At 37.1% G+C, this 12,847-nt stretch overlaps 1 protein-coding gene across 1 annotated transcript in view; it reads left to right on the plus strand.

Annotated features, from left to right (window-relative positions):
• LOC124168329 (tetraspanin-7-like) overlaps window positions 1–12,847 on the plus strand; it is a 46,236-nt gene that overhangs the window by 20,543 nt on the left and 12,846 nt on the right. The window contains exons 2-4 of the mRNA XM_046546503.1: window positions 7,154–7,342; window positions 9,959–10,132; window positions 12,371–12,499. Coding sequence (XP_046402459.1) covers window positions 7,154–7,342; window positions 9,959–10,132; window positions 12,371–12,499 — 492 coding nt within the window. The remainder of the gene's footprint in view (window positions 1–7,153; window positions 7,343–9,958; window positions 10,133–12,370; window positions 12,500–12,847) is intronic.

Below are 12,847 nucleotides of genomic sequence, written 5' to 3' on the forward strand. Positions count from 1 at the left end.
CAGAAAAAAATTGTCGAAACGCTACATTTTCTATCTATTACAGTATTGTACCTCTAATTTTTGGGGTATTTGACAGTAAAAAAAGTCGATTTTTCTCAAAAGACATTTTTCGAAGCTAGACCGCGTGATACGCCGAAAAACGAATTTTCAGACCAATAGGAGCACTTTTAAATTTTGGCCAATTCGTTGGATTTCTCTGTTTCGTGAATTATCATCTCAAAATTGTGGGAGATACGGTGTTGCGTCATATTATTTAACAAAAATGACTTGCAGAGTGATCAAAAAAGGCTTGAAAAATCGATTTTGATAGAACCTAAAACGAAAAAGTACGGGGTCTCATTTTTTAAACTATCACGAACGACTGTATTGCTTTTTTGAATCAATCCCATTCTTTCAGTTATATTCGGGAGCGAGTTTCTATAAGAATAATAAGATTAAGCCCTTTATTTTAAATAATCTACCATAAATTCTGGCCTTGAAAAATTCAAAGCTAGCTTTCGTACATGAAGAATCTTTAGCACTCTGGAAGAAAGCACGCGATGCGGAGAGTTCCTTAATGAGTACCAGAAAAATCTGGTGTGCTTCGCAGTTTCTTAGACACGCACATGGAACTCGTCAAAATTTCTTCTCGGCTTCGTCGTATGCTTTGGCGCTGCAAATTTGTTTGAACGCCGAAGAAAACGGATTTTCGCCGACATAGCAGTGCAAGCAAAGGAGGCTCGCAATAAATACGCGGCTTATCACTCGAGCTCTCATTGTCATCGCAGTCATTTTAATTCTCCACGCGGGATTAAAAATACTGGCAGAATGTAAAATTTAAAAAATTACAGAATTATAATAATGATAATAACGACAACATTTCTCTATTGTTTTTTTTCTGTAAGTAGAGCTGGTTTTCTTGATTTTTTGGCGGTGACCTTTAGAGCTTAGGGCGGCTTTAAAATAAACTAAGTAAAAACCAGAATAATTAATATTTTCAATGTCATTTAAAACGAATTTTATTATGGAATTTTGACTACGTCCTGGTATTTCAAGTCGTATATATTTCTAACTTCATAATTTAGACGGTGCAGCAATATAATTTACAATTAGTATGCAATGGCGTTATATTTCCGTTTATGGAATTGCATGTTTCCTTGAAGGAAAAAAGCTGTCATTGCGAGGGCAAAATTAATTTAGGTTACCTGCTGATGCGTAAGGCATTAGAGTCGCTGAATGTCACTTCTGTGGTATTGGAAAAAATTTTCAAGCCTCGCAATTGTGCTAGTTAGACACACTAGTTGATTACATTTTCCAAGAATATTATAATACCCATGTGTTAATTTCTTCTTCGTGGTCAAGGACCTCGCCTGAAAATTTGATTAAAGAAAAATGAATTCCTGACATATTTCTTGGGCTTTTTTCAATAATTATCCGTGCCGGGCAAAACAATATCCAATTATATATTCATTATACATAATTGAACCAGATAGATGCTTGATTTTAGCTTTGAAAATTATTCATTCTTTTAATAAAATACGATAAGGGACAAAAATCTGAAAAATGTCTTTGATATCATTTCAAAGAAAGTTAACTATAGTATTTTGACCATGACCTTGTGTTTCAAGTGTTAGGTATCTCTAACTTCATATGTAAAAGTTTTAATGAAAAAATTTAACTTCAAAGCATTAAAATTTTGTGCGAAATGAAATTATGTTACCGTTTCTGGAATGATTTGTTTAATGAAGAAAAAAGCAGCCGTTGCTAGGTACCCTGCTGGCGTGTCTGGCATTAGAGTCGTTTAATGTCACACCCATGATATTGGAAAAGTTTTTATGCCTCGTAATTGTGCTAGTTAGACACGCCAATCTTTCCGAGAATATTATGTTACCCATGTCTTCATTTCTTTTAAATGGTCGAGGACTACGCATGAAAATTTAAGCAAAGAGAATTTTCCTTCTCTGAGCATTTTTAATAACTATCCTTGTCGGGAAAAAATCTGAAAAAAGGTCTGTAGAAAGAAAGGGTTAAATTTTCTAGTTTGTTATTTTAGCTGCGGACAAAAAGCCCCTCTAGGGAACAGAGATTACAAACTTACGCAGCCATTGTTATCGCGACTTTGTATGAGGACGGGAATGGGGTACCTTGAGGCTTACCCGGATAAAAGGAGATTACGAGGTGATTTGAGAATGACAAAGCTGTGACGTCAAAGTCTAAGAGAACTTTTTTTCGCACTCTTTGAAGATTTGACGTCATGATCTCGCCATTATTATTTCCCGGAATTTTGGTTATGTTTCTGTCGAGAGCCCTTAGTTACCGACGAACATATTCTTTTTCTTTCCATTAACTTTCTCCGTCAATTTCAAACTTTTTGAGCTGTATTTAAGCTATTAATTATATATTATATATATTTTATACAATAATTACGACTTTATTCCTAAAAGAATGGGCCTTTGAAAAAAAATCAGGAAGAGAATTGCGTTTGGAAAGGAGGCGATCTTGAAGAGGGAGGAGCTCATGAGGGTATTGTTATGTAAGAGTTCAAAGAAAAGGCGTCTGATCTGAGTGTAGCGCTTTACATTGCGGAAATGTGGACACTTAGGAATGAGGACGAGAGAAGACTGGAGGCGTTCGAGATGTGGGTATGGAGAGAAATTGAGGGGGTTAAGTGGATGGAGAGGAGGGGGAGGAACGACGAAGTGTTGGACATGGTGGGTGAGGTGAGGCAGCGAGATGAGATACGGAAGAGACAGAAGGTATGGGTTGAGCGAGTACTTAGCGGTAAGGCGATGTTGAAAACAGTGTTAGAGGATAGGATGTTGGGTAAACGGCAGAGAGGAAGGAGGAAAACAGGAAATTAGATACAATGAAAGGGGTTAAACCTTATTTTGAATTGAAGAGAAAAGTCCATGAATAAAGGGGAGGATATCAGAATACGTTTTAAGGACTCCATGGGAACCTACCTTACTCGGTATATTACTTTAATAATATTACATTTATTATTTTGCGGTCGCGATGAACAGAAAATTCTGATTGAAATGGCATTTTCTTCTTTATCATTTTGTAGTCGGTTCTGAAAATATCCATGTGCACATAAGATGATGCTTTTATGAATTACATGCTATTTTGTCGGAGATAAAGCTTTTTTTCAAAGCCTGTGCCTTATTATTAATTTTTTCGAATGTATTCGGTTATTTTCGTGTGAAAAATCGTATACCCCTTGAAATTATGAAGGATATAAACAAGTTAATGGGATAAAGTTATATGGATAAATTGTTCATTGATTCAGGAATGACAAATTCCTTAACAGTGTAATGAAAATTTTTTTCCCAATTCGAGAATAATAAAAAGTTGTGAATAAGAAACTCTATACGTTAGAAGTCGCTAAATTCCAATGTTAGGCTTTTATTTCGCTATTAATGCGTCGTATTGAACTCAAAATGTCACTAAAAATATCTTTAAAAATTGAAAATTTGAAGACAAAGCCAATTTCCATTTCTTGATTGGACATAAGACGACCTGCATTAATACACAACCGATGACGTAAATTGATGAATCTCGTTGACTATTGTGCTAGTACGCTGGTTTCCAGAGCTGAGCCGGTTGTTGTGAGCGTCTCTTACCAACCGCCACAATCACAATAAGTACATCTGTTTACGCATGCGATCGAAGCCGTTCCATTTCTTTATCCCTATGTTTACGATAAGTACTGGAAAATTGTATCACGTAGCTTGACGCAACAAGTTGTCGTCCCCATGGATTTGGGTCTGGGTGGCTGCCAATTGGGGCGAGGGTTATTTGATGTTAAGGGAAGTTATGTTGACTCAGTCTGCTTCAACGGCTGATTCAGACACTTGACACATTTAACGAGCGTTTTGGGTCTGATTTAGACTAATTAAATCATATTTCATTTCTCTCTTATTAAATACTAATGGCATGTATGTATTTATAAATTACCGTCACATTTTCTCTGAATTTCAGAACACTAGAGCTGGCTGTTGGGTGTTATAATAGGGTGGTTTCCTATAATTTATTTATTATCTAAATGGAAAGATTATTACTCCTGGAGTACGCATTTCACGCTCTTTTTCGCGATTAAACGAAAAGTGAAAATTTTCAAGCGCGCGAAAACACGACGGCTAAGTAAGAATGCTGGGAAAAGTCCGTGTTACGTATTTCTGGTTCCAGCTGTCGCCGTGTGAGATGACCTTGGGGCGAGGCTTTAAGCGCTGATACGACTAGGCAGATACGACTGATACGAGCAGGCTGCTAGCAGGTAGCAGAGTACCCTGCTATCGGGTAGCGCTTGGCTTAAATAAGGATTATTACAGTATTACCCTATCAAACGAAGGAAACTTTCCGAACTTAGATAATTTTAATGGGTGATTATTAAGAGATATTTCCCTGAGCTCTGTGCCTCATGCATGCATTGGTAATCTCAGACGATGTAAAACTCCTATCTATTCGTATACCATCTAGGTTCCTGTGACGTTGCGTGGAGTGGCATCGCATTGGCGCCAATCTGGCATTTTTCAAATGAGGTTAAAATGACCATTAACGTTCGTCTAAACTGGGATTTCTAAAACCAAATAATTTGTATATTATGAATACACTAATGGTGGGTAACGAATCGCAATCAATGCCTTTCGTTTTCTTTGATGAAGGAAATTGCCCTATTATCTTCTCCAAGTGAGATTATCTTTTCCTGAGCTCTTGGGGAAGGCAGTACATAATGTTAAAATTTAACAATATGCGACCTCCATTTCTTACCTGATTGTGTGGCCGTTTTTGTCGCGCATTACTTCTACCCGGAAAATCCATAGGAGCGCTCGCTTAGCTTGGATTATCACACACACTATAAATTGTTCTCAACACTTTCAAAAACGTATTTTGTTGCGGAGTATCTTTCGAATTTCTTAAAATATTTATACCCCAATTCAAGGATAATATAAATAGGTTGAGAAGAGAATAGGTATTCATTGAGGTCATGGAATTCCGATACGAAGCGTGAACGTGTACTGAAACGCGTTACTGTTGCTTTATTTCCAGAACATGCATTATACCATTTTATGACGGAGAAATACGAATGCTTCTGAATTTATTTTAGCTTCCGGAGATATGCAAATTAATCTAGATGAAGGTGTTTCTCTCTCGAAAAATTTATCGATCTGTTAAAAGGAATTCCCCAATAGTCATTACAAAAGTTGATCGATGAAATAATTACGTTTTCAAGGGTGTCATAAATCTTAAAAGTAAATTAACTGTGAAAAATAGCGCGAAATTAGGTTGCCCACTCTAATTTCGTCCTGATTTAGGCTTTTATATGGCTTAAGTTCGGATGAAATCTCTCTCCGAAATTATGTTCTAACAGGGTCCTGAAATAGGCACTGCCATGCGTTGCCAGTCAATAATTATGTTTCAATTGAAGAGCAAACTGTTTGCATTGTTGATTTTTCGGGTGTATATTCTAAGGTCCTGTAGGGTAGACCACCCACATTGCATCGCCAGGAATTCATCACATCAATCCTTATGAGTGAATCTGCCTCGGCCTTCCTTGTTATTTTGAAAAGAATCAAACTCACGATGTTTTACCGAGTGACTTTAATGGCGGCTTGATCCTAGATCTAAGTCGTGCTAATCAATAAGAAGAAACATTAAAACAATTGCCTATGATGCAGCACTTTGCACAATGTGATCAACTCATGATTATACACAAATGACATTTATTCCCAAACAAATGATGTCCACACCAAACTTTTTTTAGTTTTCAACATTTTCATCTTGCAGTGGATGGTGTACCTACGGAAAAAATGAGAAATATCTAAGGAGTTAATAAATCGTTAAAAGCAGTTTTTATCAATTATAAAATAATCGATAAAACAAGAGTATTTTCTTTTTACAGGTACTTTCCTTTCAAGTAACTACGCACAATTGTGCGTTTTTGTTGCTTCCATGTTAATATGCTGTCAAATGGGTTGTATTTTTGCAAAATGTAGTTACATATGTGTTGATACATTACAATGGTTAAAAGATTGATTCAATTCTTGCGTAGGTTTCTGCAGTGTTGTTCACGATGACTGCCAACTACTGGGTTCTCCAGCTGTGAAGGCCTCCTATATATATTTCATCTCAGAGATGAAGATGAAAATAGGATGCCTTTTGAAAGCGTAGTCCATCAAAAACTACACATGCTGCTGGGGAGCCCGGACGTTGGCAGTCAGATATATTGAATGACTGAGGGGTTTTCTTATCAGATAAAAGAGAGTCATTGAAGAAATGCTCACTAGGATCTTGTTTGGATATGTTTTATACAGTTGAAGTTGATGTTTACTGCTACACATAGAATTTATATCAAATTGAAAGAATCCTATTCACAAAGGTTGTCTCCTTTCCATTTTTTTTATACATTCCAAACTTGTTTGCCTCTGTGTTAGCAAGGAATTTCGACACTTTCTTAGCTATAATTTAGATTTTTTAATGACGATATCTATTTTTCGCGATTAAATGAAAAGTGAAAATTTTCAAGTGCGCAAAAATGCGACAGCTAAGTATGAATTCTGGGAAAAGCCCGTGTGACATCATTCTGGTTCCGGCTGCCGCCATGTGAGGCCACCTTGGTGCGAGGCTATGAGCGCTGATATGATGCATGCTGCTAGTAGAGTACCCTTCCAGCAGGTAGTGCTTGGCTTAAATAAGGATTATTAATACCCTATCAAACAAAGGAAACTTTCCGACCATAGGCAATTTTAATAGGTGGTTATTAAGAGATGTTTCCCTGGGCTCTGTGCCTCATGCATGCATTGGTAATGTCAGACAATGTAAAACTCCAGACTACTCTTTTAGAATCTACTAGTAGGTCTAGTAGGTCCCCGTGACGTCATGTGGAGTGGCATCACATGGGCACCAATCTGGCCTTTTTAAAATGGGGTTAAATTGACCATTAACATTCGTCTACACTAGAATTTCTAAAACCAAATAATTTGTTTATTATGAATACGCTAATGGTGGGTAACGAATCACAGACGATGCCTTTCATTTTCTTTGATGAAGGAAACTACCCTATTATTAGGAATTTTTTCATTTTTATTTCTCTTCTTGGCATGGATACATTCTCTTGCATTTTTGCCATTTTGGATCGTTCTCTTTTAACCCGATGTATTTTATTTATTTACAGGTTACTGGCATTATCATCTTGGCTGTGGGAATATGGATGAAAGTGGAACTACACAAATACATGGAACTCTCAACTGAATTCTCTTCAAATGCATCGTACATCCTCATCGGAACTGGAGCCTTAGTCATTTTAATTGGTTCTTTAGCCTGTTGCTGCACAGCGAAAGGACAGCCTGCTCTTCTGTACATTGTGAGTTTTTCATAAAGACCCGGGGATATCATCCCATTCAGGATATCCTTGGTCCAACCCTGTCCAGCCTCTCGCATGTAGCCTGGGGAAGAGCTTCCGGGGTCTCAGGACCCCCCTCCAAAATTTTTTCCTTTGAGGGGACTGCCTGCCATATCCCCCTAAGAGGCCATTAGTCCAGGGCCATTTATCCTCTTGACTTTCTCACAGTATTAAAAGTTGTGTACTTTCAAGGGAAGTCCTTCCAGTGTCATGGCCAAATAATGTTGAAATTTTGCTAGATGATAGGAAATGGATACCCATTGGATGCAATTTTGGTTTCAGCTGCCAATGCTCAATACTTTTCAAGGTAGTAGCTACGGAAAGTAAAAGGAAAACGCCTAGATGTATGCAGCCCTCATCGCAAAAATCCGCCGCGGTGTTCTTCATCCTAGCAACAGTGTACAGGGGCTACTATTGTGCGGCGTGTTGCATGAGTTTAGGCGTTTTCCTGTTACTTTCCATCGCTTTTATCTGGAAAATCATTGAAAATTGGTAGCTGAAGCAAAAAAATATACCTCATCTCCTGTCACCCAGCGAATTTTTAATGAGATCCGGCAGTGAAACTCGAGGGACTTTCCTTGTTAGATGAGAAGGTCCTTTTTTGTTGTGAGAGGTAACTTACACCATTAACATAAACACCATTAAATGGGTAATAAATTAAAATTTGGATTTTGACCAAGCTATTTTTCCCTATGAATGGAACAAGCTTCTGCAAAATTAAGCCTGAAACTAATTTACCCTTAGGCAATCAGGTTGCTGATTTATTGGCCTTTGGTTTTCGCCTTAAAAACACTCTAGATGCCAATATATCGACCCCTTGATATATTATTTTTATGGACAAAATAATTTATCTCTTCTTCCAAATGCCTGATGAGTACTTGAATCGGGCTTTATCTATTTGGGAGTGAAAACAGAAATTGCCTTAAGAGTGTAAAGGTTAACTTTGCTCAGTATGACCCAAACTGATGAGTGTAATATTCTTCTAATCATAATTTGAAACAATCAATATATTGATTTTGTAAGGCTTTCAATAGTTTTTGGGTTATTAATTGTTTATCATAACTTCCTTTCTGATGGTTAGAATTGGGAGAAATTTTTTATTCAATCTTTAGTGGATGTATTTGAGTTACAATGCCCAAGTTGTTGAAAACTAATGAACATTATTGTTCTCAAGTCCATTTTCATGCCCAGCCCATGCCCAGCTCAAGTTGTAGTGAAAGAGGCTTAACTCTTACACTTGGACTCACTTTTAGTTACCCCCTCATCAAATGCTCTAAGAAAAGTAAAATTTTTATGCATCCACAGCCTTTACTTTCCATTATATCTAGTGATAATAATGAGAATAATTAGGTGATGGCATTATTAAAATTAAGATCCAGCTTAGCCATTTCTCTCTTAACTGTAAGCCAGACAGTGGAGGAGAGTGGTGAGAGTGATTTACAGTTTTCTAATTTAGTAGCAGTTTTAAGTACATTAAAATGGTAATAATATTTATATGATCTTTCTTTGATAATGCTATATGATTAAGTATTGGCTTGAATTTTCTATGATATTGTATTGGCTAAAATTTGGCTTTCAAAACATGGTAGATCAACATAGGACTCTTAACCTTTAAAGGACGGCTTTAAATTCCAGATGTATCACTGCATGGCCGGAAATTTAAATGGCCTAGGTTTAAAATATAAGCAGCTCTCCAGTTAACTCTCGAGCGATGAAACTCATTATAAGCCAATTTTAAATGAAGTGTGTCTCAGTGGTCCCCAAAGGAACCGCAAGGACGATGAAGGTTAACCCTTTGCAGTCCAACGTCGAGGCTGGCTCGACAGGCCTGGTGCTAGCATCAGGTCCAACGTCAAGTTGAGCTCAACATCACAAGGTTATATGAGGAGATTATACAAGGCAGTGGCATAGCCAGGAATTTCGTTCAGGGGGGGTCCAAAACCAGGGGGAAATATTTTTGAAAAACCGGTCACAAAGTAATGAGTATTAAACTAATTTTCACACTTTTCATAATCGAAAAAACTTAATTTATTAAATAAACATTTTGTAAATTCCTGATTTTTCAATATTTTGTTTTCTTTTATGAAGGACAATAATTGTTTTTTTAATATTTCTGGGGGGGGGGGTCCAGACCCCCCCCCCCACCTTGGCTACGCCACTGATACAAGGGCAATGTTTCAAGAGGTGTCACACATAAATGGTTATTAAATAATAAAGTATTTATTTGAACCTGTAGCATAATATTACAGTCAGTAGAAGTTTACTTGGATCGCAAAGGGTTAAATGACCAATTATATTTACTTATTCTGTGATTACATTAATCTCTGAAAGAAGGGGAGGGAGGCACAGTAGCTCTTTGGGGAGGATAGTTTGTCAGTCCAGCCTAGCCTAACATATGAATATTTTTGGTATATTCACTGAAGAGAAAAAGTTAATCGGCCAAGTGTTGTTATGGAATTGTCCTACAGGTTTATTTTCTGATCTGATTGCATATTCTCTTGTACTTGTTTATAAAAATTATGTAAAAATTTTTCACAGGAATGGGTTCTAATACTAATTCGAATTTCTGCATTTCAGTATGCAACTTTCCTGTTCATCATGGTTGCCCTGGAGCTTGGAGGTGGCGTCTCTTTGTATGCTTATCGGAACAAGCTACAAGAAGGGTTTGCTTCAGGGATCAACTACAGCATTCATCACTACACAGTCCCTAAAGACCCACAGTCCAGCCACGTTGATTTCATGCAATCCCATGTAAGGAAGTTGATCACTCTCTATCCTACTGAATTCAGTTTCCATTCCTTCTTAATTGAAGGGGATGGGTTTAAATAGTGCCAACCATCATTTTGGCTAAACTTAGCTGCCCACTCTTATCTGTTGAGGAAAATATTGAACTAACAATAAGTAGAAGCTCCAACTTATTGTGTAATTTAGTATTTAAGTATAAAGACTCTAGGTTGAGCGAGTTAGGTAGGTTGAGTAGGTTGAGCGAGATAGTTCCAGAGCCATAACAGCAACTATATCTTAATAAAATTTGCAAATAGAAACAGTAATTATGGTTTTTGATACAATTTCATAAATTTCATGGGAAAAAATTTGTTTTAGGTACTTTTTTTTCTCGTTTATGAACAAATTTTCTGGAATCTGAAATGGTAAAACATAAAACTGTAAAGATTACTCATATTAGAAAACAATATTAAAGCATTGTATCGCAAGAAATGACATATGCCCAGGAGACGCTCGACTTGGCAACAACGTTAAATTTCTTAGGTTGGTTTCTTCTGGGAATTCAGAGAAACACGTGAACGGCTTGAAGCGTTAGAGGAATGCAGGGATTTCGAAGTTGAAATATTTTTGCGAGTCTAGTCGAGTCGAGTATTTCTCTAAGTTTTTAGTGAAATATGCTAGTATTTCCTGCTTTAACGATGAAGCCATCTGGGAGTAAAGATGGGTGGTTTTTGTGGAAGAAGGAGTTTGAGAAGAGGCGGAAGAGTTCTTTGTGGCCGAAAGCGAAGAGGGGATCGTCACCCAAAATTGATGCCAATCCATGTTTCACGTTTGAGGGTCGGCGAAACGTAGACGTAAATCTAATAAAAACGTAAAATCAATAGTCATCCCAAGCAGCAATCAATGTCCCAACGACATCCATACAACATTGTCCGCGTTAACACATGTCATTCGTGCTATATCCATGTTAATCTAATTATTGTCGTATGGATATCTTTCAAATATCCAAAGCTGCCAAGCAATGTTGCAGGGATGTTCAACGGAGGTCCATATTACAACATCTTGTAGATATCTTCACAGCATCTAATGAGTAGATACATAATGGGTGTGCTTATTATGGTTTTTGGTAATCCCCAGACATACAAATAAAATAATTTGTGCTCGTCAATTCTATACAGAACACGTCCTACCTATGGGTACTGTTAGGAATAACAATTTTTTTATATCATGGATAATACAACTTGGATATCTATGAAACGCTATTTTTACAACTCATCTTGGATGTTACAAATATGATATCTTCGTAACCTTTTCAAAATATCCATCGGGTATTAACATTGTACTTTGGATATATGACCGTTATATATATATATAAATTCAGTGGATATCGTCTGCTGCTTGGGATGTGTAGCAATTGGTAGTTAAATAATTACAAAGATTTATGGTTTAAACGAAACTTAAAGTTGTGAATTCTCTCTGCACTAGAAATTATGTTTGGTACTCTTTTAACCCGGCCCCTTCAATTTTCGGATGGTAGAAAACTTATATGGTAGAATGGTAGTAAAAATTTGCTATGATCTCTTTTGCTAAAAATTTATCACTGCACCGACGTGCACCATTCATTTCAATGTTTCAAGTTCACATTGGATGGCAAGAGGGGAATCAGTGCTGAAGTCATGGTTAAACGGCATAATTCTTTAAAAACTCATGTTAACTGCTGGCATTGGATCCTATTGTGCATACTATGGTACCTCACTATAGTGCCTTATCATACAAGCTATTTTAGATATGAGCCGTCGAGCGGGCGAAATTTCATTAATACCTGCCAAATTTGAGATATGATGAGTGGCCGACTGCGACGATGCACACAGCAAAAAAAGCGATGACTAGTGAAGAGAAAAGAAGTGATTAAAATTAAGCATACAATAGCATTTAAGTTGTGTGTAAGTTGCATTTAAGTGATCAAAATACAAATACACTTCATAAAACCAGTTTTTTTTCTTTACATTCTCTTTTATAATTTTTTTATACCATATGTGTCATTTATAAATACATTTTTCTTATTCAAAAAAATATAAAAAATACTATAGGGGTAGAATTTTTGGGGGTGGAATGGAGTAATGGCATTTCAATTAATTTTTATGGGGAAAATTGTTTTGAGTTTCAAGCAAATTGACTTATGAGCAAGGTTATGGAACGAATTGGACTCTTTATCTCAAAGTATTTCTGTATATTTTTGTCATGTATGTTCTCTCCATCTTTCAGCTGCAATGTTGTGGCGAGCTTGGCTATGAGGATTGGTTCAACACCAGCTACAGGCATGTTCCTATATCTTGCTGCAAGGAGGTCGATCATGCGTGTGATACATCTCAGTATGAGTTAATAAATCATAAGGTGAGTTCAAGACTCAGGTTAACTTCATTGCAACTTTTTTCACACTATACACCTTGCTTCATCATTGAGTGAGTTCTGAGAAATGTTTCAGAAATGTAGGGGTTGTGGCAATGGCGTAACGAGGAATATGCTTTGGAGGGGAATGGGGGTCTCGGGGGGCGATCCCCCTCCTCCCCCAGGCAATGGGAAAATGTTTGAAAAATTACATGCCTGGAAATACATTTTACATCATTTTGGCACTTAAAATTTGGGTTTAACTTGTAATTCCGTGGTAAATCATCACAACAGGGAACACATTAGCAGTGGCACCGACTCCATGGGGCCTGAGGGGGCCCGAGCCCCCTCAGA

This window comes from Ischnura elegans, chromosome 11 (assembly GCF_921293095.1).
Source record: "Ischnura elegans chromosome 11, ioIscEleg1.1, whole genome shotgun sequence".
Taxonomy (NCBI): Eukaryota; Metazoa; Arthropoda; class Insecta; order Odonata; family Coenagrionidae; genus Ischnura; species Ischnura elegans.